At 44.2% G+C, this 23,154-nt stretch overlaps 2 protein-coding genes across 6 annotated transcripts in view; both read left to right on the forward strand.

The window, feature by feature from the left end:
- The first annotated feature begins 1,927 nt into the window (after window positions 1-1,927).
- On the forward strand, window positions 1,928-11,707 carry LOC118233068 (polyadenylate-binding protein 2-B-like). 4 transcript variants are annotated; one of them, XM_035428408.1, is made up of 7 exons: window positions 1,928-2,383; window positions 6,013-6,134; window positions 6,702-6,769; window positions 7,213-7,319; window positions 7,724-7,811; window positions 7,943-8,094; window positions 11,118-11,707. In XM_035428408.1, the coding sequence occupies exons 1-7, from the start codon at window positions 2,364-2,366 to the stop codon at window positions 11,314-11,316; spliced, it is 756 nt and encodes a 251-aa protein (XP_035284299.1). In that variant the 5' UTR covers window positions 1,928-2,363; the 3' UTR covers window positions 11,317-11,707. The 4 variants fall into 4 exon arrangements, with proteins under 4 accessions (XP_035284299.1, XP_035284298.1, XP_035284300.1 ...); XM_035428407.1 differs by having other exon boundaries at window positions 1,931-2,383; window positions 6,026-6,134; XM_035428409.1 differs by lacking the exon at window positions 11,118-11,707 and adding an exon at window positions 10,258-10,355 and having other exon boundaries at window positions 1,932-2,383; window positions 6,026-6,134.
- Window positions 11,708-18,986: 7,279 nt separating this feature from the next.
- LOC118233064 (myosin-7-like) overlaps window positions 18,987-23,154 on the forward strand; it is a 17,752-nt gene continuing 13,584 nt past the window's right edge. The window contains exons 1-11 of one of the 2 annotated variants that reach the window (XM_035428389.1): window positions 18,987-19,033; window positions 19,183-19,245; window positions 19,353-19,560; window positions 20,086-20,229; window positions 20,386-20,542; window positions 20,707-20,734; window positions 20,985-21,090; window positions 21,262-21,354; window positions 21,456-21,519; window positions 21,626-21,724; window positions 21,828-21,931. In XM_035428389.1, coding sequence (XP_035284280.1) covers window positions 19,360-19,560; window positions 20,086-20,229; window positions 20,386-20,542; window positions 20,707-20,734; window positions 20,985-21,090; window positions 21,262-21,354; window positions 21,456-21,519; window positions 21,626-21,724; window positions 21,828-21,931 — 996 coding nt within the window. In that variant the 5' untranslated portion in view covers window positions 18,987-19,033; window positions 19,183-19,245; window positions 19,353-19,359. Of the gene's footprint in view, window positions 19,051-19,182; window positions 19,246-19,352; window positions 19,561-20,085; window positions 20,230-20,385; window positions 20,543-20,706; window positions 20,735-20,984; window positions 21,091-21,261; window positions 21,355-21,455; window positions 21,520-21,625; window positions 21,725-21,827; window positions 21,932-23,154 lie in introns of both variants that reach the window. The other variant, XM_035428391.1, reaches the window with a different exon arrangement.

Raw genomic sequence — 23,154 nt, forward strand, 5'->3', positions numbered from 1 at the left:
AGTCATAGAAGTTTCATTCAAATTGGCCCAACTAAACCCAGCCTTAAGATTCCTAAAACTGTCCTGATTGGACAGTTGTTGTCCTGTGTCCGCCATGTTGTTTGGACAATGAACTTCATTATATAAAAACCAACCGAGCCACGAGTGTCACAAAGTTGGGTTTGTTCAATCAGACACACCATTTAGGACCAGTAGTCAATGTCATTTTTATAGTATAGTTCCCTCATGAAGTTAAACTACAAACAAGTGGGTGTAGCCTGGTGTAACTTCAGAGTGTATGACTGAACTAACTTTCATGTCAGTTTTTGCAGCTACATATAAGTCTGTCAACTGTATTGGTTTAAATTTTTCTGATTTAAAAAAAATAATTAAGTCCAAGAAATCCAATAAAGAAAGTTTGGTCCATATTGGACAAACAACCTAGGACTGGTTCAAAAAGTAGGTTTTTCAGAGAACTCAGCTTGGCAGAAAATACATCATAGCAGAAGTTATGGGTCTTTGAGTTAAATTTGTTCTCAAGGACCAGTTGCTTCTTCTGATAACAGTTTCACAACAGTATGTGTCACATGGTGTGGGAGAACCAGCCCTTTGAAAATTGGTAAATTGCCCTGATGGTGGTGCTAGAAGCTTGGTCCGATCAAACCAAAATGGGAGAAAAAGGATAATGGCTTTACCTTCTATCAGTATGCCAAGTTTCAAAAAAGTGATCAACCCTTTAACACAGGCTACTCAGTGTGTCATGCAAAAAGAGTAAACTATTCAGACCTAAGTAGGGTGTCAAGCATCTATGGTGCTTTGCAAATGTAAAATGTACAGTAGCAATATGGTGCCTTGCACCTTCGGTGTTTAGCACCCTTATTAAGTCTGAATAGTTGACTAATTTCGCATGACACGCTTGCGTATTTATACTTGTGAGTAGTCTGTGTTATTGAAGGACGCTTGAACACTCCCACATCATAAAGGAGGCTGGAAATTCCCCTGCATTGTCGTAGCCTAGTAAGCCTTCGTGTATGTGCTTGTTAAGCCAGCCTACCATTTTACAAAAAATTAATCCGCTCCATGATTTCTACTGTACTGCATACCAGTGTAATGTCACATAACGTGAATGACTAATCAACTTTTAAAACAAACACATTCCACTATCTTGTTTAAATTCTTCATTTGAATGTATCTACCAACACGGCCAAACGTAGGCTATAAGATAGAAGAGAATAGAGATAAGACAGAAAATAAATTCTGTTTTAACTTATATCCCTTAATTTGTACAGACAGAGGAATTTAAAGCATTTTTTCAGGTTACATTTACGTGCTTACTGATCCATGTTTGTGTTCAAATATATTTAGTAATATACATTTTAAAGTTGCATTCACTTCCGGTGTAGAAAACTAGTGCGAGTTTACGCCCGCGGTGACAGAAGTAGATAGTTCCATAGCCCTTTAACATTGAAAGGACGCCGCAGTCGAATTTCTTTAGCTGCAGATCTCTTTTTAACCCCCTGATGGCACTGGTGGTCGAGACCACCAGTGATTGAATAAATAAAATAAAAACATAACGATTATGAATTTTATGAAATGTGAGTAATGACTTCATGTTTTTAAGTATTACACATTTTTAAAAGTACAAAAAAATGTTCAACACCAAAGTGTTTAAATTTTTACAAACATAACATGCAATTACGTTTGATAAAAAGCGAGCAGTCAATACAGATCGAACTGAAAAACACGTACGTACGACGAAAAAGTTAATTTGCCCAAGACCTCTATGTTTGACATTCGTCTGGTCGAATCATTGTGTACACAGCAAGGCTAAATCGGCAAGAAGGGAGAAAATAGCAACCCACAATCCAATGAGGTAGTAAAGATTAGGACAAGACCCACCCTGAAATGTTCAACAGACCAATGAAATTTCTATTTTGCGGCCGCAGTGACGTTAGGTCCCGCCCCTTTACTTCCATTTCTGTTTCAGGACACAAGGTGCTGGAGGGGAGAAACCTCGTTTTTATATTTATAGCACGTCGTCTTCACTTAAGTAAAATATAATTTCTCTGGATCAAAGCACGTCCACCGAAACTAGACCAAGTCTGTCAGGACGAATCCTCTTCTAGGTAGAGTAACCGTTTTCTGCAGCTTTGAAACCGAAACAGGCCCCATTTTAGCGGTGTTGGACAGCTTTCCGCCACCCGTCTGTCTCCTTGTGTGAGTTGGGGCCTGTAGGCACGAAGCGCGTTGGACAGGAGGGAGTCGCGCAATGGCCGAGTTCGGAAACGGGCTAGCAGAGGAATCGCTGCTGGACTCAGACCCAGGACATCCAGAGTTAGAGGACACTGGCGTGGGCGATGACGAGCCTGGACTAGAAGAAGGAGATGCAGCTATTGAGGACCCGGTGAGTGTCGACAAGCTAATGTAGCCATTGGCTAAGTTTGTAAAAAGCTGTAGCGAAAAAGGAAGGACCATACTTTAGGAGGCTTTATGTGGCGCTGTGTCTGAATGTAGAATAAAATTCGTTAGATCACCTAGCTGTGGTGTTTTCCTTATAGATTTTACTCTGCATGCAGCTACAATCACCTCCACTCTGAATCCTCAGCCATTACGGCTCCAGCTGTGCTGCAGCGCGTGCAGTCACGGAGCGTGGCGTCGGCAGCCATGTTGGAGCAGCAGTGGCGCCAGTTTCTCTGCGCCGTCCGGGAGGGGGGGGGGGGGGTCGCAAAAAATGTTCTCAGATGAAAATGTAAGAGACTGGCGAGGATAGGGGATAGGACAGGCCGCCATTAGTCGCTGCCGCAGTGAAAGACTATCAGCTGCAGACAACAGCCTACGGTAATCATGCCGCTCCTCTTTCGACCATAACCTGTAACGTTAGCCAGAGCTGGTTTTTCAAGGTGTACGCAAAATATTTTAGCATGGTGGCGAGATGAGAGTTGATTGCAGCGCGTTGGACGGGACAATTTCACTGTTCTGTGGTTCTTTTTATTTTTTCATTGTGGTCGTAAACGTTTGGGCAGACGGTCTGTGTGCGCTTTTATTGGGAGTAGCTGCACGTATAGTGCTGGCATGCTGCTGGTGTCCGACCGTATTGATACATGTGGAGTAAAGCCATTCTGCGTTGGCTAGCAACGTCCACAACCGAAAGACTGCTTCTTTCGTTAATTATGAGTTCTGATAGGGAATTGTGCGTTAAACGTCACGTCGAAACTAACCGTCAACAGTTGTTGGACCGCTAACGTTGCAGTGATAAACTGTGTGCATGCGAATGGCTACGTTACACTGATTGGTTGAGTTGCTGATCGTGGTTTGCATTTGATAAAAATGTTTATCATTACAGACAGGGGATTGGACCAGTAAGGTAGGGTAGTTGCTGCAGTTGTGTGTTGGATGCAGTTGTTTGAGGCACCATGTTTTATTGAGAAACAGATGCACGACAGATGTGTGTGCAACAGGTACATAAATGAACCTGTGCTCAATTTTGCATTCTCCATCTTGGGCCTTCCTTTTTTTGGTGTAATTCAAAGCCACTCTCATCTTTACTTGAATGGGTGACCGGGTTGGGTACTTTTCGCACAATTCAAGTCCTGGCCGCTTCAGGCTATGCATGGGGCTTGGCAGCAGCTGTAGCCGGACCGTATTCTGCAGTGCGGCTCTGTAAAACGAGTCTGGATCCTCTTCAGGGGCGTGAGGTCCCCAGGCGTAACCGAGTGGAGCTAATTAAGTCAATCAAGTCCTCCGCAGGGACAATGCTGTGGAGCGTTGAAAACGCTTGTGTGTGCTGCAAGGATTGGGAAGGGTAGGCAGGCCCCAAGGGGCCGAGTGACTTGTCCTCTTAAAGCACCAATACAGGGCTGCGGTGAGACCCGTGGGCTACCACACTGACTGTGCGTCTGCCAAGCCAAATGTAAGCAGCAGTAGCCTCACGTCCCGTTCCATCACGCAAGGAGTCTTCCTCTATCTGCGCAGGAGAGCTGATTGGACGGCAGAGGCCCTGAACACGCCCTTCAGAAGAGCGTGTGTGTCTGCTCTGCTGCACTGATGGAGGACACTGCAGCAGAAAGAAAGGGAGATAGAATTACCCCGAAACGTAGAGCGGAGCCGCTAAGCTGCCTTGTCCCAGGCTGATGTGTGATGGGCTTGTGGGATATGTTCACCTCAGTCATACCGAGGGATCATCCTTTACAGGCAGTAGACCTAACACAATGTGTGTGGCGTATAGCCCTGCTTGGTAGACCTGACAGCGTGTTCAGCAACAACCGTGCACCATCTACAGAGATGTTATGAGAATTTTATGAAAGCTTGTGCTTCATAAATTTATTCTCTAAGTTGCTTTAACAGCTGCTAAATGACTAGTGTAATGTATGAACACGGTGGAGGTTTACACTCAATATACACATTTCTCTGTGACTGGGGAAGTTTAAAATAGGCAGCTGTCCTCCCATGCAAAGCACAGATAAGTTGAGCATCTTCCGCCTGGCATACGTAACAATAGCGATAATAACAATAACAACTAGAAAGGTTACAATTCCTGAAGGAACTGGCCTTGCTTCAAATTCCAACTGGCACTGTCCTCAAGCTTCAATGCGTTTCAATGAGGGCGCATAGCTCAGAAGAAGCACGAAACCGTCCAGACCCATGGCGCACCTATATAGCTAGCTAGCTATGGCATGTCCTCACCTCTGTAACGTTATTTGTGGTCCTCCGTGTGGTCCATCTGTATCGGTTGTTGTAGCATCCGTGTTTCCTTACATCTGTATCGGTGGTTGTAGCTGTGTGTCATTATCTCCTAGTCATGCGTGCTGGATAGCATCCGTACGCGGGTTGTAGCTGTGTGTCCGTAGCTCCTACTCATGCGTGCAGGATAGCATCCGTACGCGCTAACTAGGTTAACTAAAGTAGGTGAAACGCTAATATTTTAGGGTTACGGTTAGCTAAAGTAACGTTAGGTGATAAAGCTGTGCTTAAAAATCTTGTGTCGTTGGAAGTGCATCCTACTAAAAGTCTGTAAATGAGTGACTACCTGCGCATGTGTCCTACTAAAGCATCGCATTAAATGTCCATGAGTGATCCTCTATGGAGTGACCACAAAAAAAGTTGAATATTTAAAAAAGTTTTGAAAATTTTCTAAAGTCATGTACATCAAGAGAACAATACAGGCCTGAATGCTTGACCCTTCAGTGAGGGGGTCCAGTGGCTGTGTTATGCTGTGGGGGGCATTTTCCTGGGATGGTTTGGGTCCACTTAGAGGGAAGGGCCACTGCAAATCAATACAAAGTTATTCTGAGTGATCACCTTTACCCTTGGATGAAACATTTCTATCCTGATGGGAGTGGTCTCTTCCAGGATGGCCATTCCTCCATCTACAGGGCACAAGGGGTCGCTGAATGGATTGATGAGTATGAAAATGATGTAGATCATATGCTATGGCCTTCATAGTCACCAGATCTCAACCCAGTTCTATGGGAGAATGCCTATGGATCAACGTGCTAGACAGCGCACTCCACCAGCATCATCAAAACACCAGATGAGGGAATATCTTTTGGAAGAATGGTTCCATCCCTCCAGTAGAGTTGCAGAGACTTGTAGAATCTATGCCAAGGAGCATTGAAGCTGTTCTGGTGGCTCGTGGTGGCCCAACACCTTACCAAGACACCATGTTGTTTTTTTACGTTAATTTGTTGCCTGTCTGTATGTGTACGCATGCCATAGTGCTGCTGTGGGGTGCGTCACACACCGATATAGTGTCCTAACGGTATGGGCCCACCAACAGCCCAACAGGTTACCCAGAGAGTTATTACATGTTGACTGCAGAAATTCATTCAGTGTCCCGCATTTTTACGCTGTCCCCTCCAGCGCGTTCTGCAATGTCAGTTGTCCAACTGGCTGATGCACAGGTACTGACCAGTATTCTCCAGGCCATCTGAAGCTTGCGGCTGGAGACTGACTCTTTCTGGCAAAGCTCTAACTGATGGTCCATGTGGCTGTATTTTGCGGTGCTTTAAGTGTTGCTGTTTGTGTGTAAATGAGGTGTGTTCTGCAGGAGCTGGAGGCTATCAAAGCCCGGGTGAGAGAGATGGAGGAGGAAGCAGAGAAGCTGAAGGAGCTCCAAAACGAGGTGGAGAAACAGATGAATCTCAGCCCTCCGCCTGGTAAGAGTGGAGGAAGGGGTGTAATGTGCTTACCTTGGGTTGAGGTGCGCGCGTATGTGCACGTGTGAGTATGCGTATGTGTGCACTTATAGGTCTGGGGTGAGGTTGGTGTGTGTCTGTGTATGGAGGTAAGTGTGTGTGCACACTCGTATGTCTGGGGTGAATTTGGTGTTTGTGTGGTATAAATGAGGGGAGGAAGTTGGTGTAAACTCTTCTCCCTCTACTGTGGGTACTCTCTTTTTGCAGCAGCTGGAGCACTGATCTTAATTCCTGGTCCTGTCTGGCCTCAGGGTCTGCTGGCTTTTGATGTTAACTCTGCACTTAATTGATCAGTTAAAGCTGTTGATTACACATTTAATTTGGTTGCTAATAGTAAGGCAAACAAAAACCAGCAGACCCTGCAGCCCTCCAGGAAGCGGAATGAAGATGAGTGAGTCAGAGGATTTTCCCTGCAGCTTAATCAGTGCACACCTGGGAAATGCTGTATTGGTGCTTGACTTGTGCCAAAGATTGAAAAATGCAGTCTGTTGATGGCTGTGCTTTGTGGATGCCCCGCTTTCCCTGTAGCTGGTCCTGTCATCATGTCCCTTGAGGAGAAGATGGAGGCTGACGGCAGGTCTATTTACGTAGGAAACGTGAGTACTCCTCTCTGCACAGGCTCTCTCGTACGCATGTGCTAGCTGTGACCGGTGCAGCGTAGGGTTTTCATACCATCATGTATGAAGTGAACAGGACAGTGCATTGAAGCTTTTACAAAGTTGTTTGACTGTTGTTGCGATGCCATTTAAACATCCCCATTAGTTCCCAGTCAGCAGTGACAGTGATGGGTTGCAGTGATCATTACCCTTGCTGCATCACAGAGGCATCCAGCATTGTAGTAAACAGCCTCATTATTGATTTAAATGGAAGTGTCATGAGTTTCTGCCTCAAGCTATGCATTCTGGCCACACTGCCACATGGCGGTACTTTATTAGCACTGCTAATGAAGGCTAGCCCCATACGGCAGCCCGGCTAGCTGAGGCACCTGTTGGGCAGAGGGGGGCGTCTCCGGGTCTGTTGTCACCTGTGCCTCCCTCAGGTGGACTACGGCGCCACGGCGGAGGAGCTGGAGGCTCATTTCCACGGCTGCGGCTCGGTCAACAGAGTCACCATCCTCTGCGACAAGTTCACCGGACACCCCAAAGGGTACGGGCTCACAGCCTCCTGCTTTCTGCTTCTGAAGGGTGACACACTGGCATGGAAAGGGCATCATTTTACAAACACGAATAAATGGAAAAAGATGTGTGAAGTGGCCTTCAGTTAACAAAAAATATTTTCATGGGGGTTAAAGTATTACAGTTCTGGACCTGGAGCTCCATTCATTCCTGCATCCCCTTTAGTAGGTTTAAGGTTTATGGTACAGTCAGCAGCAATCATGATTTATGAATCACAAAGTTTGTAAATGGTGTGAAACGTCTATTATTCTAATATTTTGTCATTGTGTAGCACAGGTGTCTTGAATGTAAAACCAAATTCAGGGGAGGGAGGTCCATGGGAGGTCTTGAGTTACTATAATCGCATTGTTGAATGTTCGTTGGTTTCTTTTTCAGGTTTGCTTACATTGAGTTTTCAGACAAAGAGTCTGTACGGACAGCCATGGCCCTGGACGAGTCTCTGTTCAGAGGGAGACAGATCAAGGTGAGGGCGGGGGCAGGGCTTTTGTGTGTGCCTGCAGGAAGGACCGGCCTTTCTGATGTTTTGGGGAGGGTTAGATTGAAGTGTGTGAGAAGTGGTGTGGGGCGTGGCTAACAGGCTCCTCCCCCTCTCAGGTGGGAGCAAAGCGGACGAACAGGCCAGGCATCAGCACCACAGACCGCGGCTTTCCCAGGGCTCGCTTCCGATCGAGGGGAGGAAACTTCTCCTCCCGTTCGCGCTACTACAGTGGCTACACGCCCCCTAGAGGAAGAGGACGGGCCTTCCGGTGAGCGCTGCACACGCACATTTAAACTCTCGCAGCCAATTAGCCCACTTGCACTGTCTCACTCAGCCAATGAGCCCACTTGCACGGTCTCCCCCGGCCAATGAGCTCACGCTCAGTCTCACGACAGCAAATGAGCTCAGTTGTTTTGTCTCTTTGCACTAATGCAGAGGACAGACACATATACGTACTGAGAGTCTTGGACGTGCATAAATGCGTACACACACACACACACACACACCCTGCAGAGTATGACTGCAGGTACACATCCTGTGGTAGATGAGGCTGGCGTTCAGATGAGCGCTGGTGTGCTCTCGCATGCAGTCATGTCCTCATGCTGGAGCTCTCGCACCTGAAGCAGGGTGAGTAAATGTATTTATTTGTGCAAACTTTAATGGGACACAGACAGGCTGGCGCCCAACACTGGGTGGCCAATCAAGTCCAGTGCAATTTAGGTTAATCTGTCTAATGACAGGTTTGAGATGCAGAGAAGTTCCTGGTTGACAGACATTTTGACTTGTATATACTGGGCTTAGGCACAGGTGTTTTCTGTTGCTCATACAGCTGCCATAGCCTCTGTGAATTTGACATGAATTTGCAAGGGTTCCATGGCCAGTTTGTAAACTTTGGAGGCTGAGAGGCTGCCTTGGTCTGTATGCCTTGGGGAAGAGGATATGATGATATGACAGAATGGAGTAGAGTAACTTTATTTTTCCCCAAGGGAATTTCAGGTGAAGTAGCCAGCATACAAGAAATAAAATTAACAATTTGCATTATTACATAAAGAAATAAAATGACAGAAACTGGATTTAGAGATTCCTAAATTACGTAACTTACTACAAATTGGTAAGTGCTATGAAGTTCTTGTTAGAACATCCATACATAAGTTACATGGAACATACAGAAATTACTTAAAATCAGGAAACCCTAAAATGCATTGTGTTCCGTGTCCTTGATGAGGCAAACTGATGTTGTTAAAAATCCATTGAAGGCTCTCCTTGTTTTAATAAATGTTTTCCTGATTGCAAGATCTGAAACACGATTCAGAGGATGTGAGGGAAGGACCATTATATTTTATAATAAATGTATTTATTTATATGTTGCATAGATACTGTATGCTTATGTCCATCTGTTGTATAGATTTGCATGTCTCTGTACAGGAGTAACCCTGACATGTTCCTGTGCTAAGTGCTGGTATTGGTACTTTATCTGCTGAGTATTTGGCCTGACATGGCCGATCTCTGCCTCCTAGAGACAGAGAAACTGGAGCTGTTATTCCGGTCTGTGTGTCTGAGTTGCTGCTCATGCTGCACATGGATAGGCAGCCTTTACTTACCTGCTGAACTCCTCTTACTCTCCGGGCTCCTTTTTCACTGCTCTTACCGTCACAGCTGAAAGGTGCTGGTGGGAGGCGAGCCGGCTGTGCGTTGTCATACTGAAACTGTGCCAGCAGGTGGTGCTGCTGGGCTGCTCTGCAAAGCTATAGCCAATCATAACAGGCTGTTGTGTTCCAAAGCGGCCACTATGTTCCAAAGTGCAGTTCACGCTCTCACCAGCCGTCACTTCCAGAGCACAGGGTTCATTCCTGCAGCCTGACATTGGACCGAATAGAGAGCCTGGTTCATGTGTGTATCTGTGCATTTGTGCGTGCGTGAGAGCCATAGGGTGTGCATACGTTTGAGAATGGAAGGCAACAGCAACATCTGCTAATGTGTATGTGCATGTTACTGGGAAGGGCTGGGCGGGGTGGGGGAATGTCCATCTTCAGTTTCTCCCCAGCAGTGACCTCAGGAGAGCTGGCCTCACAATGAGGGAGAGAGAAAGAGGGAGAGAGAGAAAGAGGGAAGGAGAGGGTGTTTTCACTCTCCCCGCCCCCCCCCCCCCACCCACTTCAAATGAATAATTACTTTATATACAAAAAAGACATTTCACTACCAACTGTTCTAGCAAAACAATTACTATAAGCTTAAAAAAACCTTAAGTTTAACTTGGAGAGTCCACTTGAAAAGGTAAATCACGTATGTTATTATATGTGATGATTCATATTGTAATTTGTATACTTCAGATGGCAACACCGCACGCACACACCTGCAAAGAAATTAGTGTCCGTCTTCTCTTAGCCGACCAAAAAAAAACTCACCCTCTTTTTCTCTCTCTCTTTTTCAGGGGCCGAGGCCGAACGACATCGTGGTATTCCCCTTACTAATCCCTGACCCACCCCCCCACTCTGTCCCCAATAAAAAAAAAAAAAGAAAAAAAAAAAAGGGAAGACAAACAAGAGGATAAAACAGACCAATAAAAGACCCCTCTCCCGCAGCGCTTGTGGACAGGCAGGCAGACAGACAGACAGACTGGCCGTAGCGTGGGTGTGTGTGGGTGTGTGTCGCTCGCTCGCTGGTGCAGTCTCCCTGGTAAGGTACAGATTGCCGGTGTGTCGGGGGACGATGAAATGTCAGGCTGCAGATGTGGGTCCTTGTCTGGCTGCGGCTCCCCTCACCCCGCCCACAGAAAGTTCATGTGCAGCTGTACTACGTATGTATGTATACACGGTACATACATGCATATATATACATATATATGAAAAAATGTTTTGTTTTTATTTTACATTTTTTGAAATATTTTGTATTGGGAGTGTTTTTGTATCTTTCTTGAAATCAACCTTTCTCTCCCCCCCCCCCCCCCCACTTCACCCTCTGAACAGTTATAACCAGTGTTCTCTCTTTTTGTTTCTTTCCCTTACTCTTCTCCTTCCATCCCTCCAGTTTTTTATTTTTTTCTTCCCCCCCCCCCACTTGTCACTGGCAGTGAGCAGAACCCTCAGTGTTCCCACAGGTCATACTGGATTCAGATGCTCCATGTTTTGTCTTTAGTTGGAAAGTGTCCCCCCCCCCCTCCCCTTCCTCAAATGCACGGCTTGATCCCCCCCCCCCCCCCCCCCCCCCCAACCTCTGCTACTGCGGTTGCACCTGTCCTCCTCTTCCCCATCTCTCTTTCTCTGGATATTAGACCACTTCTTGTCGTTTCAGGTTTCAGGACCAGTGGAGGCTGAGCACCCCCCCTTCTCCTGTGGCGACCGTGCCCCCTACTGTCTCGGCAGCGCCTCTCGCCCTCTCTGCTCCCGCTGTCCACACTCACCCAATCCTGTCAATGTGGGGGGGTGGGGCCGGGGGGCAGGGCGACCACCGCCCCACAGCAGGGGGGGTTTACTATAACCACAAGCGCTGAGCTCGTGCACACGCGGACACAGGCACACACTCGCACACACACACGTACACACACACACACATCCACACTCACAGGCGCGCGTACACACACACACACTCACAAGGTGCAACCACAGGACATACAACAACCACAGTTTGTATAGAGAATAGGGCATCCCTTTGTATAGGGATCCAAGCAGACGGCTGCCGTTTTAATTGAGGCAGGCTGGCACAGAGAAGGGTTTGAGGCCCTTCGCGTCTCTGCATTCAGAGCAGGCTAGGCCTGAGGGCTCACTGGGGAGACGGGGAAGGGGCGAAGGCAGCAGTTATTTAAAACCGAGGGAGCAGGGCCTTTATTTGGGAGGCTGCGGTGAGGTGTGTTTTGTTTTTTTGTTTTTCTGTGGGGACAAGAGGATTTGAACAAAAAAAAAAAAGTTTTGTTTTGCTTTTTTATTTTTATTTTATTTTTAACCCATTAAAAAAAATCTGTAATTAGAAAAAAAATTAAAAAAAATAAAAAGACCTTGTGTAAAAAGGTGGGTATGGATGTTTTGTGTTCAAAACCCGTGGGCTTGTGGCTCTTGTGTTTGGCTCGTGCTGTCGAACTGTATAGGAACTGTATAGGAACAACCAGTGATGATCGTGAATTTGTCTTCATCATGTGGCCATATGGGTAAATAACAAGTTTTTCAACGGAAGCATCTTGTCTCCACCATGTGGCCATTGGGGTGAACTGCAAGTCGCAGTTATTTAACGTTATCATGGGTGATTGGGCTAGCTCCCCTTCTGGCAGTTTCCCGTTGGGATCTTGCTGTTTGTGTGCACAGTTTCTGTGACTGCTCCTCTTCTGGCATTGCGGGGCCATGCCTTTTCTGCAGCCCCGCCATAGAAACTACCTGTAAAGAGCAGTGTATTTGTCACTATGACTGCTGTCATTACTGGAGAATTCTAGTTATCAAGACTACTTATTCTAGTTACAGCTTCCACACTAAACCAAAAAATTTGTTTAATCATATGGTTTGTGGAAACCAGTTTCCTTGAACTGTTTGAAGGGGAACTTAATCTGTTCAAGAATTTATTTGAATGTTTTAAGTTGACTATATTCAGCAAAAATGCATTTGCATTTTCTGTGTCCTGTGCAAGTTTAGGACTTAATTATTGTTATTCTCAGAGTGAGGACTGTCCAGTATATTTCAGATTTTATATATTTATGCCAACCTTACCCAGAGTACTTCAAGCATAGGGAGAGAATCAGTTTCTGATTTCAATTTCATTCCTTCTCTGGTCGTAACTTTAAAAAAAGAGCTATTGGTTGGTTGGGAAGTGGAATCAGCTGGTGTTCCACATGCCAGTGGCTGGATCAAAGGACTCTAAAGCCCTGGGGTCTTTTCACACATGGTTTTAGTATTTAGGGCTCAGACTATCAACTGTTTATGTGCCAGAATCATTGCGAGTTGTGAGTTCAGTCAAGAGTAGATGTGTGTTTGGTAAGGCAATAAAAACAATTGATTTAAAAGTCTGCCTGTTGCAGCGTGTGTGTGTCACTGCAGACCCCCCATTGTGTCAGTCCCTAAGAATGTTCACAATGCCATGGGTTGGTCAGCTGCTGTACCCTTAAATATCTGGCATTTCTGGATCTCTTTCCTGCTCTATCTCTGATCCTGCCCCTAGCCCTCGTCTTTCTGTCAGCACCCGTCCTTGATCCGTTTATCTTTGTTTCCGATCCCTGGAATCAGTCATGGTGTGCAGGCTCCCAAAGCGTCATACACTGAAGTGTTCAGCCAAGCGGTGACAGTGCTCACATTGACTCAACCCTAGCACAGTAAATGGTCCATGTGTCGAACACATTTCTCACATTTAGAAAGTGAATTTATTTTTGCCTCAGTTTGCCTGGTTCTTGTATTCAGTTCTAATTAACTGCAGTGATTTTAAATCAATGCAAATAATATTTCTTCTGAGCCTCATGGAAAAGGGTGAAATGTGCTGAATGTCTGAAGCTCTGGAGTCTATTTTAATCTGTTGGCGTCTTTACTTACAGAAGACTTCTAATGCATTAGCTCCATTTTTTTTTATTCCTTCAATTGTTGGGACAAACATTTAAAATCAGTAACTCTATCTCTTACTTTCTGTTCAATATTGATTGTAAGTTTTTCCTGTAGCTACCTTTTTTTCTAATGGAGAAACTGAAGCCCCCCAAATTTAGGGTAACCATTGCTTGTGAGATCTGGATTGTTGCAATATTTCAGCTGCCTTGCTCTAATACAGTAGTGCCCTGTTTTAGCCCAACACTATGGCACCCGTTTCAACAAATCAGGTGAACATGGTCTCGAGTCAAGACCTTGAAAAGTAGACTTTGGTGTCTTAGTGCTGGGCTAAAACAAAACCCAGCACCTGCACTATCGCCATTTTTTGAATAGGATTGGACACTCCTGCTCTAGTAGTTTCTTAGTATGGATCATTTTTGAAAGGAGGAGACCCCCATTTCATTAAAATTAATAAAATAATTTTTTGAATTGCATTTTTTGAGTTATTAGCCCATTGTGGTAGTCCAAATTAAATTCCAATGCCAGTGAAATGTTTATTGATGCAGACAGGATTATATATATATATATAAACCTACACATACATTATCTGAAAATAGAAATGGAAAAAAAAACATTACATAAATAAATTGAGAATAAATAAAAATTAGCTTTCGTACAACACACTCAGACCTCATCAGGCTATCACATATGGTTTACACACACATCAAAGGTCTTATACCCAAGTATGTGAACAAAGCAACAATGATATTGTATTGCAGGGAAGATAAAGAGTGATATAAATAGAAGTGATATGGAAATATCACATGGCTGACCGCAGTCAGTACCTGGAACTGGATGGTGGCAATATTCAGCATCCAAAATAATGGCTTTGGCATTGCATGCTACTTGTTTGCCAAACAGTTTGATGAGGTTTGTTCTCTTTTCTTTATACTTCAGAGAGGAAAAACAAATCTTCATTAATCCAGTTTTATACTTACTTTTATACTTGCCTTACTTTGTATCTTTCAGCTTATAGTCCTACTCCTGTAATATTAATTACCAGGTAATGGATAGAATTTATATGGGGGACTCAGCAGAAGGATCGCACCTGTTAAAGCACCACATGTACCAGAAAAATATTTTGTACGAATCACAAAGCATCCAGAGTGCACACAATTGCACTAGCAGGGAAACTGCAACAGTGTGCGCTCTCTAGGTCATGCATATTTAAACTGTTATCTACAGAAATTTCACCACCATAAATGACAATTTTTATGCAAATGGGGCTCAATACAGGGTGTGTCTGCTTCACAAAGATAATCGCAAATTAACACTTGTAGTAAGCATAGCTGTTTTTTTAAGCCAACTGGTGGTAATGTGGTGCAATTTGTCAGCTTGTCAGTGACCATGGAACAGCAGCTATCACAGCTGCAAGAGGAACACACCACAAACATAGTAGACATACAAGAGAGGAGGTCTCAAATGGCTGAATGTGTCTCTAAATCCTGAACAGTGTGGATCCTAAAACCAGGATTTTAAATGAAAAATCATTATATATAATATTTATAATAAATGTGTCTTCAAGGCAGTTAAATCAGAGTAGGCTGTAAAGTTTTTTTTTTTTTTTAATTGTCATAACTTTAATTGCACAAACCACAACTGTAGTGTTTGAAAGTCATCAGATCAGAGACGTGAGATCTCACCTGGTCTCTGGAGAGACTTTAAGCACTAGAGCTTACAGCTCACCCACCCCAGGAAGGCCCTGACTGACAGCAGGGACAGCTGTGTGAAACTGAAATAGCCACCGAGTGCTCATAGGCTGGTGCCAGACTAAAGGGTGATACAAACATAATAATGGCACGAGCCATCCCACTGCAGTAAGGCACAATGCCCGTCCTGCTGTCTGTACTTTAGCATTTGAGCCCTACAATGCCCTCAATGGAAATGTAAAGATTTTTTTTTTTCACAGAGGAGACCTGCAATGTCATTTATTTGTTTATTAGGCACACATTCTTATCTTGTACCATCTTACAAAAGTAATATTTTGCAGCACAGCTGTACAGACACTGAAGGAACTCCAGGCTCTATAGCTTACTGTTCTAGTGCAGGAATGGACTTCCTAATACATCCACCTTACTGACAGTCAGCTGAAGCCTTGGTTCCCTCTGTCCCCTGATGTGAAGTGAAATCCTGACTGTGACGGAGGGAGGAAAATGGAGAGTGAGGGAGAGGGGGGGACAGAAGAAGGCGCAAGCTGGAGAGTAGTGTCATTCTCACGGCCTCTTTCATCGCCCTCATGGGGCTGATAAATTAATCTGGCGCCTCGTTGACCCTTGAGCCACAATGTCACGAGCAGCTCAACGCTTCTCTGTCTGATGTCTGCCTCTCAGGTCCTAATCCCCTCATGCCCTCCTTGTCTCTTAGTGAGTCTCTGTCTCCTCTGTACACTCATATTCTAAAACACAGACGTAATTGGCTTTCTTTATTTTTCAATTTTGTACAAACTGATATAATGAACCCTGATGCACACTTTCTAATTTAGGTGAATGCAAATGTGATAACTACAAATGTTTTTCCATTGTGTTGGCCTAGATATCCTTTTTAAACAAACCTTCTTTCTAAGTTTGCTACTATGTAATGGGTCTGAGTAACATGCCTTCGACAAAGCCTTAAGCTCACTGAGCTAATATCTTAATTCAAGACAACTAACTTTTCTGAGCTTTAGCTCATTGGAGACATGTTGATGCCAATCGAAGTTTTGTCTTGAACTGGTCATTGTATCTGACATTCATTTTCCAAGTAAATTCAAGCAATAATTTGTTATGAACCCATAAATCCCAGAACATCATCAGAAATATGTTGTATTTTATTAGGGTGACCATATATTGAATTTCAAAAAAGAGGACAGGGGTGAGTGGGCGTTATGGACATAAGTCTTTTTATTTGTTTATATACAGTCTATGGAACAAAGCAAAACCTGGACAGGACATTTTTAGGAATAAGGAATCTCACCTGGATGGATATTTTCAGTCCCAAAAAGAAGAAAGGTCTAGGATGTCTGGTCACCCAAGATTTATAAAAGCACTACACTAGATCTGTCAGACCACATTCGTTCAAAGATTAACACACTCTCACAAGCATGTTGGCGTGACATTACCTCAAAGGTGCTCATGGTATTCTGGCATGAGTGACTAGATTGCCCCACCAGAGAATGTGTGCTGTGTTGCTCTGAAGGTCATTGGCTTGTGTTCTGGATGGGACTGGTCGGCACTGGCTACGCAGATCACAACATGCAACAACAGGACAGGTTTGATTTTTCAGAGTTAGCAAAATTTTTACACTGAAAGGTCACAAACTAAATTGATATGGTGAAATTCCAAATGGTTATGTATAGCAGTAATTGCATTCCACAGTTCACGATAAACAACAGAGTAAACTTCAGGGTTTTTTTTTGTTGCAGTTCCTCAAGATCATGCTCAATTAGATGCAACAACAAACATCCTAGCTGGTATAACCAGAGTAAGTCACCAACAATTACCTTCACAGAGATATGGCTTCTTGTGTTTTCAGAGTGAACCTCATTAAAATGCTCATATCAGAGCTCAATATCATAAGTCTTATTAACTTGCTTAGCAGAAACAATGGTTTAATGTGGCATTTATACAGGTATTCCAGGTAGTCTTCTCCATGTAACAAAAACAACCTCCCACCTGGGACCTAAACCCAGGTTCACATTTCCGAACCAGTCATTTTCTCTAAACACTCCTGGCATAATACTGTCCCTGATGCCCTTATCACTCATGTAAATGTCACAGATAATGTCCCCACCTTACAGTGTGGAGTGTATGAGATCATTGCTGAAAGCTCTCTCCTCAGAACACCACCCTCTGGTTCCAGACACAACAAAGCACGGCTGGGTCCTGATGAGAACTATCTACAGTCTGACCGTGGACCCTTCAACTCTTCACTTCTTGGTGGGCAAGCAAGCGCTGTACGTAAGCACACAATTATACTAGGCCGTTGAACGCACCTCTGCTTGGTACCTCCGGATACAATTCAATTCTTATACACCTTTCCTTCTGTAGTGCAAGTTGCATAATTGCTGTATAATTGCATGTTGTTGTAGGTGATATGTGCACATAAGAATGACTGGACCATCGTGGTAGAAGTACACAGGAGCCATATGGAAGCACATTTTAGGGAATGGTACTGAGGGGACCTATGCCACAATTCTTCTCCCTGGCGATGCAATGGAAGGTCAGAAGTCCTGTAGTCCTGTAAGCCCTGTAGCAGCCTACTTTTGCATTAGCTTGTGCTTTGGCTCAACAGTGGACAGCGGCCTTATACTCTGGCAGCACTTTCGGCATTGGAGAACAAAATCCCAATAGGTAAATATGCTCTGTATGCTGAAATACAGTCTCGTCATAAGCTTATGCAAAATAATACCCATGCTGGAAAAATTATTTTGAAGAAACAAATTTAATACAACAATTTTTGAAGTGTGGTGCACATGTGCCATTGAAAGTGCACTAATGTGTTTTTTCAGAACAGTCCCAGGTTCCCTGTATTGGATTCACTTAAGCATCCAGAGGGCATTCACACAATCAATGAAATGGTAAATGGTAAATGGACTGCATTTATATAGCGCTTTTATCCAAAGCGCTTTACAATTGATGCCTCTCGTTCGCCAGAGCAGTTAGGAGTTAGGGGTTAGGTGTCTTGCTCAAGGAAACTTCGACATGCTCAGGGCGGGGTTTGAACCGGCAACCCTCCGACTGCCAGACAATCGGTCTTACCTCCTGAGCTATGTCGCTATTTACTGCATAAAGGGAATCAAATGGACTACCTCACTACCACTGTGAAACATACATGCTCAGCACCATAAAACACATACAACTAGTTATACTTAGAAACATCACAACTCTGGATGTAAAGATGATGAGAACACACAAGTGCACTGGAATAATTTCTAAAGATCTATTCACGAAGATAGTGCTAATTGGAAGTTATGGAAAGGTCATTCAGTTCTGCTCAAGCATCATTGTTATTAGTGTTAACACGCCAGTGTTTCTGTTTAGCAATGCTGAGACAGGGTAGAATGTGTGAAATTATGCACTGACAGCAGTTAAAAATAAACATTAATGAGAAGATAAAAACAACAGCGCTAGGTGTTTAATACCAAGGCCCTGCCAACGGGCATGCTGCCTAAAATGGCCTTGTGTTCCTCGGAAAGCAGGGGGAGAGCGGAGGAAAGATTTAAAGGAAGGAGGGACACAGGTATTCGACCGTGATGATGTGCGGCCTCTACCTCCACAGTCTAGCCATGAGCGATAAGGACAGGGGTTGAGAAAATGAGAGGGATGATCCATAAAGAGAAAGAATTGAGGACTGGAGGGCAGGGGGCATAGGGTGTGTGTTGGTACATGACTCACCAGACAGATATTTGTAATTCCTGGCTAATGTCCCAGACAGTCACAATGGGGTCCAAGAGAGAGAGGGAGGAGAGCAGCACAATAGCAGAGAGAGACAATAGCCTGTCCTTGAAGAGGAGGGGGAGTCAGTAGGTCACCCATGTAGGGTTTGGGGATATTGGGGGTTGGGTTCAGGGTAGCCGTGCCCTTGGCCTTATAGGGCAGAGCAGCAGAGAGTATATATTTCATCCCGGTTAAATACTGGGTTCAGCTGTACAGCACATCTGCACCTGACCTGGCTTTGGTATGAACCTCCCAAAAGTATGCGTGTCCCAATGCATCCCCCTGTCACTCACCGCCTTCTGTGTGTCTGTCTGTAACGATTTCTAGTGGCACAATCCAAAGACCCCATTCGTACTGTTAGCTTACCGTAACCTCTCTCTCTTTCTCCAGGTGAATCATCTGTCTGTGAAGATTCCACTCTACTCTTCCATCTGTCAAAGTTGCACACCTTGTGTAAGTTCCCACCTTGCGACCTGAGGAATGGTGTAACAGTAGCTAATATTTATACCATTGTTATATTAACTGTAGCTGGAAGCTCATTCCCTTCACCTGTCTCTCAGAGTCAGGATGGGAGATGCAGAAATGTCAGTGTTTGGGGTTGCTGCCCCGTACCTGCGCAAGTCCGACAGGGAGCGTCTGGAGGCGCAGACTCGCATCTTCGACATGAAGAAGGAGTGCTTTGTGCCCGACCCAGTGGAGGAGTTTATCAAGGCTACCATCACCAGCCGTGACGGAGACAAAGTCACCGTGGAGACCATCAATGGGAAGGTGAGTGCATCAGTGGCTCCTTCTGCCAGTGATATCAGTAATTACACCTGCCTCTGCATTTGCAGTGGGAGTGTTTTCACAATGGATCACAGTAATTGGAAACACAGCCAAATACATTTTTATTATTAAACGATATAGGAAACCTAAAACTATGCAAAGGCGTGCCTATGCTTATGCAGTGGAGCTGGGCACGCTCAGCGAGGCTGCTACAGCGACGTCACCGCCCGTAGTGGGGAAATAACTCATGAGGGATCGGAGCTGTGTGCACTGGGCAGGCTGAACCTCTCCTTGTGCTATGTTGGTATATTAGGAGCACAAAAAAGACTATTCAATATACACTCCAGCAGCATGGTTATTAACTTGCCAGTGGTACTTGTTCAGGGCACAGCTGTTGAACACATATGTTTTGTCATAAGACTTGATGATTAATGATTAGAGAGGGGGTTGGGGCTGTTGTACTGGGTTTAACTCAGACCTGGGCAATGAGGACCATACTTGCTTCTGCTTCTCATGTCATTCCAACAGACTGTGACAGTCAAAGACACCCAGCTCCTCCAGCAAAACCCTCCCAAATTTGACAAGATTGAGGACATGGCTATGTTAACCTTCCTGCACGAGCCTGCCGTGCTCTACAACCTCAAAGAGCGTTATGCAGCCTGGATGATCTATGTGAGTGAAAGTAGACCTGCCATTCAAACAGTCACAATAGTCCGCTAACTAAATTTACCATTTGTATTCATTAGAAATAGGTCTTTGTGTCTTCAGAAGAATATGCTGTTCCTGGTATGTCCAAATTTCTGCTTCTGCTCAATGCCATTCTTTCAGACCTACTCAGGGCTGTTCTGCGTCACTGTCAACCCCTACAAGTGGCTGCCAGTGTACGATCAGTCTGTGGTCTTGGCTTACAGAGGAAAGAAGAGGAGTGAAGCTCCTCCTCACATCTTCTCCATCTCTGATAATGCCTATCAGTACATGCTGACAGGTAAACACACAATATTGTCTTTGCTGTAAAACTGGACTACAACAGTCATAATTGGGACAGGGCTGCAGCTGTATATTATCTATGAATATAATGAGTTTCATTACAGCATATTGAATCATTTATTCAGTACCAATGCATCGGCGTTGTTTATTTTAACATTACAGACCGTGAGAACCAGTCTATCCTGATCACGTAAGTTTCACAAAGCTTCTACATTAACCAACACTGTCAATTCTGTCAGAGTCTTCCCTTACTCTGCAGAACCACGCCTAGCTAACAATTAGAATTTGAAGATTGTTTGATCCAAGACAAGAGAAACCCTCTTTAGGTGAAACCACCCATTCAAGTGGAAAAACAAAGGTGCTGAGATTATATGTACACGTATGTAACACAAGATCACTTGTCAGTTAATCAGACATTTCAATGATGCTTCCGTCTCCAGTGGAGAATCTGGTGCTGGGAAGACTGTGAACACCAAGAGAGTCATCCAATATTTTGCTAGCATTGCTGCTGGAGGAGGGAAGAAAGATGTGGCTGCCCAAAACAAGGTTAAAAGCACAGAACTCTGTTCTTCAGTAGAGTATCAATGAACCTGCATATGCTCTTCTACTTTAAACCTAACATATGTATGCAAGATAGTTCAAACATATACTCAGTTACACACTGCATCAGAGGTAATGGACAGTTGCCTTTAAGTTGTTCTGTCTGCTCTATCTTAGGGTACCCTGGAGGATCAAATCATCCAGGCCAACCCAGCTCTGGAAGCCTTTGGTAATGCCAAGACCATCAGAAATGACAACTCCTCAAGATTCGTGAGTGTCCTGCTGTGATATTGTACATATAAACTGAAAAATAAATATGCAAGAAAATGCCAGAAGAAATGCAACTGAATGCTTTGACTCTGTGCACTCAGGGTAAATTCATCCGAATCCACTTTGATACACGAGGAAAGTTGGCATCAGCTGACATAGAGACCTGTAAGTCCTGTGAAAAGTGCATGCTCCAAAGGTGCTTTAGGTCTAGTCATGTACACAGTCACATACTTACAGTGATCATGTGGTGTTAATTTCTTCTCTTTGCAAGACCTCCTAGAGAAGTCTCGTGTCACCTTTCAGCTGAAGGCAGAGAGAGATTATCACATCTTCTATCAGATCTTGTCCCAAAAGAAGCCTGAACTTCTAGGTCAGTACAGGAAGGGATATGCCAACATGCCAGTGATCAGCCAGTCATCAGATGCATCCTCTCTTATCTTTTGTTTCTCTCTTTCTACCCATCTCTCAAACAGAAATGATGCTCATAACGAATAATCCCTACGACTACGCCTTCATCTCCCAGGGTGAAACTACTGTGCTTTCCATTGATGATGCTGAAGAACTATTAGCCACGGATGTGAGTCTCACACTCTAAAGTGCTCAGCTAATCACACACTGCCATCGTGCTGTGTGCAATGCTGCACCACAGCATCTCAGCATTCTTTCAAAGCTTTATATTTTGATTTTAACTAGGAACTAGCGAGAGGCGATCTATGCTAGAGGCATGGGCACATTAAAAATAGGTTAAACTAAATCTGAGACAAGTGGGTTATAAAGATTTTTCATAGTTGCACTGGAAATTATCCCACAATACTTTGCTGCATCATTCTGGACAGTAGAAGTTTGCATTGGGGCAGGATTCCCACTGGTCCAGTGGGACAGTAATTTGTTCCTACTGTGGGTGGGAGCGTGCGGTCAGTGAAAAATCTGCGGGCCCCAGTGTCACAAAATTATTCCGTATTTAATTCATATAAAAATTAACAAAACTATGTTTTCACCATCTAAAGTAGTGCAATTGTTGAATGATATTCATTCATGATTTCCCCAGAATCATTCTTGCGTCTCAAATGGCCAGTTAGCCTATCAGTAAGTTACATGTCACTCACTTTAGTTTAATCAAATCCGCCAGTTGTCATGGCTGTTATAAGCTACAAGAAATTGTACTAAAGCGTGGTGAGTACACAGTCAGCAAAAATCCAAAGGGGGAGTCCAACATTGGAAATACTTTTCTATGATTGTCAATGGCGCTGGACAGGAACTTCCACTTATTATCTGTGACAAAAGTTCACAGGTGCTAACACACAGTAGCCATAACTGAGGCATATTTGGGAATCAGACATTACGTAGGCTATGCACTATTATGAAGGGTCTGCTAAACTGTTTCAAACTAACAGACCTGTTGCCATTGCCCAATACTATAAAAAAAGAAAGCAGAGTCAGACACATTAAAAAATAAAAGTTATATAGCAGGTTAGTATGAAAATGTCAAAATTATAAATAATAGCATAAGAACATAAAGATTTGTTGCTGTCACACACCGTGTCACACCCCGGGTGGGGAGATGCAGCAGTTCTGGGTTTGCACCTCATTTTGCAGTGGGTTTTTTATACAGCCAAGAGGTCTGTTTTTAATTGTACACCAGCCAGGCTTGTTTTGTTTAATAGGCATTAGCCTAATTCATTATGTTGGATAAAGGCATTTTCACATTTGAAAAACGTGATTATTTGACTACCATGGTTAGTCCGTTATTCAGGAAGTCACCTGTTGTGTAGGTCCTGAAAATGCATTTGGTAAATTCCT

The sequence above is a fragment of the Anguilla anguilla genome, chromosome 8 (genome assembly GCF_013347855.1).
Source record: "Anguilla anguilla isolate fAngAng1 chromosome 8, fAngAng1.pri, whole genome shotgun sequence".
Lineage (NCBI taxonomy): Eukaryota > Metazoa > Chordata > Actinopteri > Anguilliformes > Anguillidae > Anguilla > Anguilla anguilla.

Coding starts and splice junctions, on each gene's coding strand:
- LOC118233068 (XM_035428407.1), top strand. CDS start 2,249: ATGGCCGAGTTCGGAAACGGGCTAGCAGAGGAATCGCTGCTGGACTCA. Junction 2,384..6,025: donor ATGCAGCTATTGAGGACCCG/GTGAGTGTCGAC, acceptor TGTGTTCTGCAG/GAGCTGGAGGCTATCAAAGC. Junction 6,770..7,212: donor GGTCTATTTACGTAGGAAAC/GTGAGTACTCCT, acceptor TGCCTCCCTCAG/GTGGACTACGGCGCCACGGC.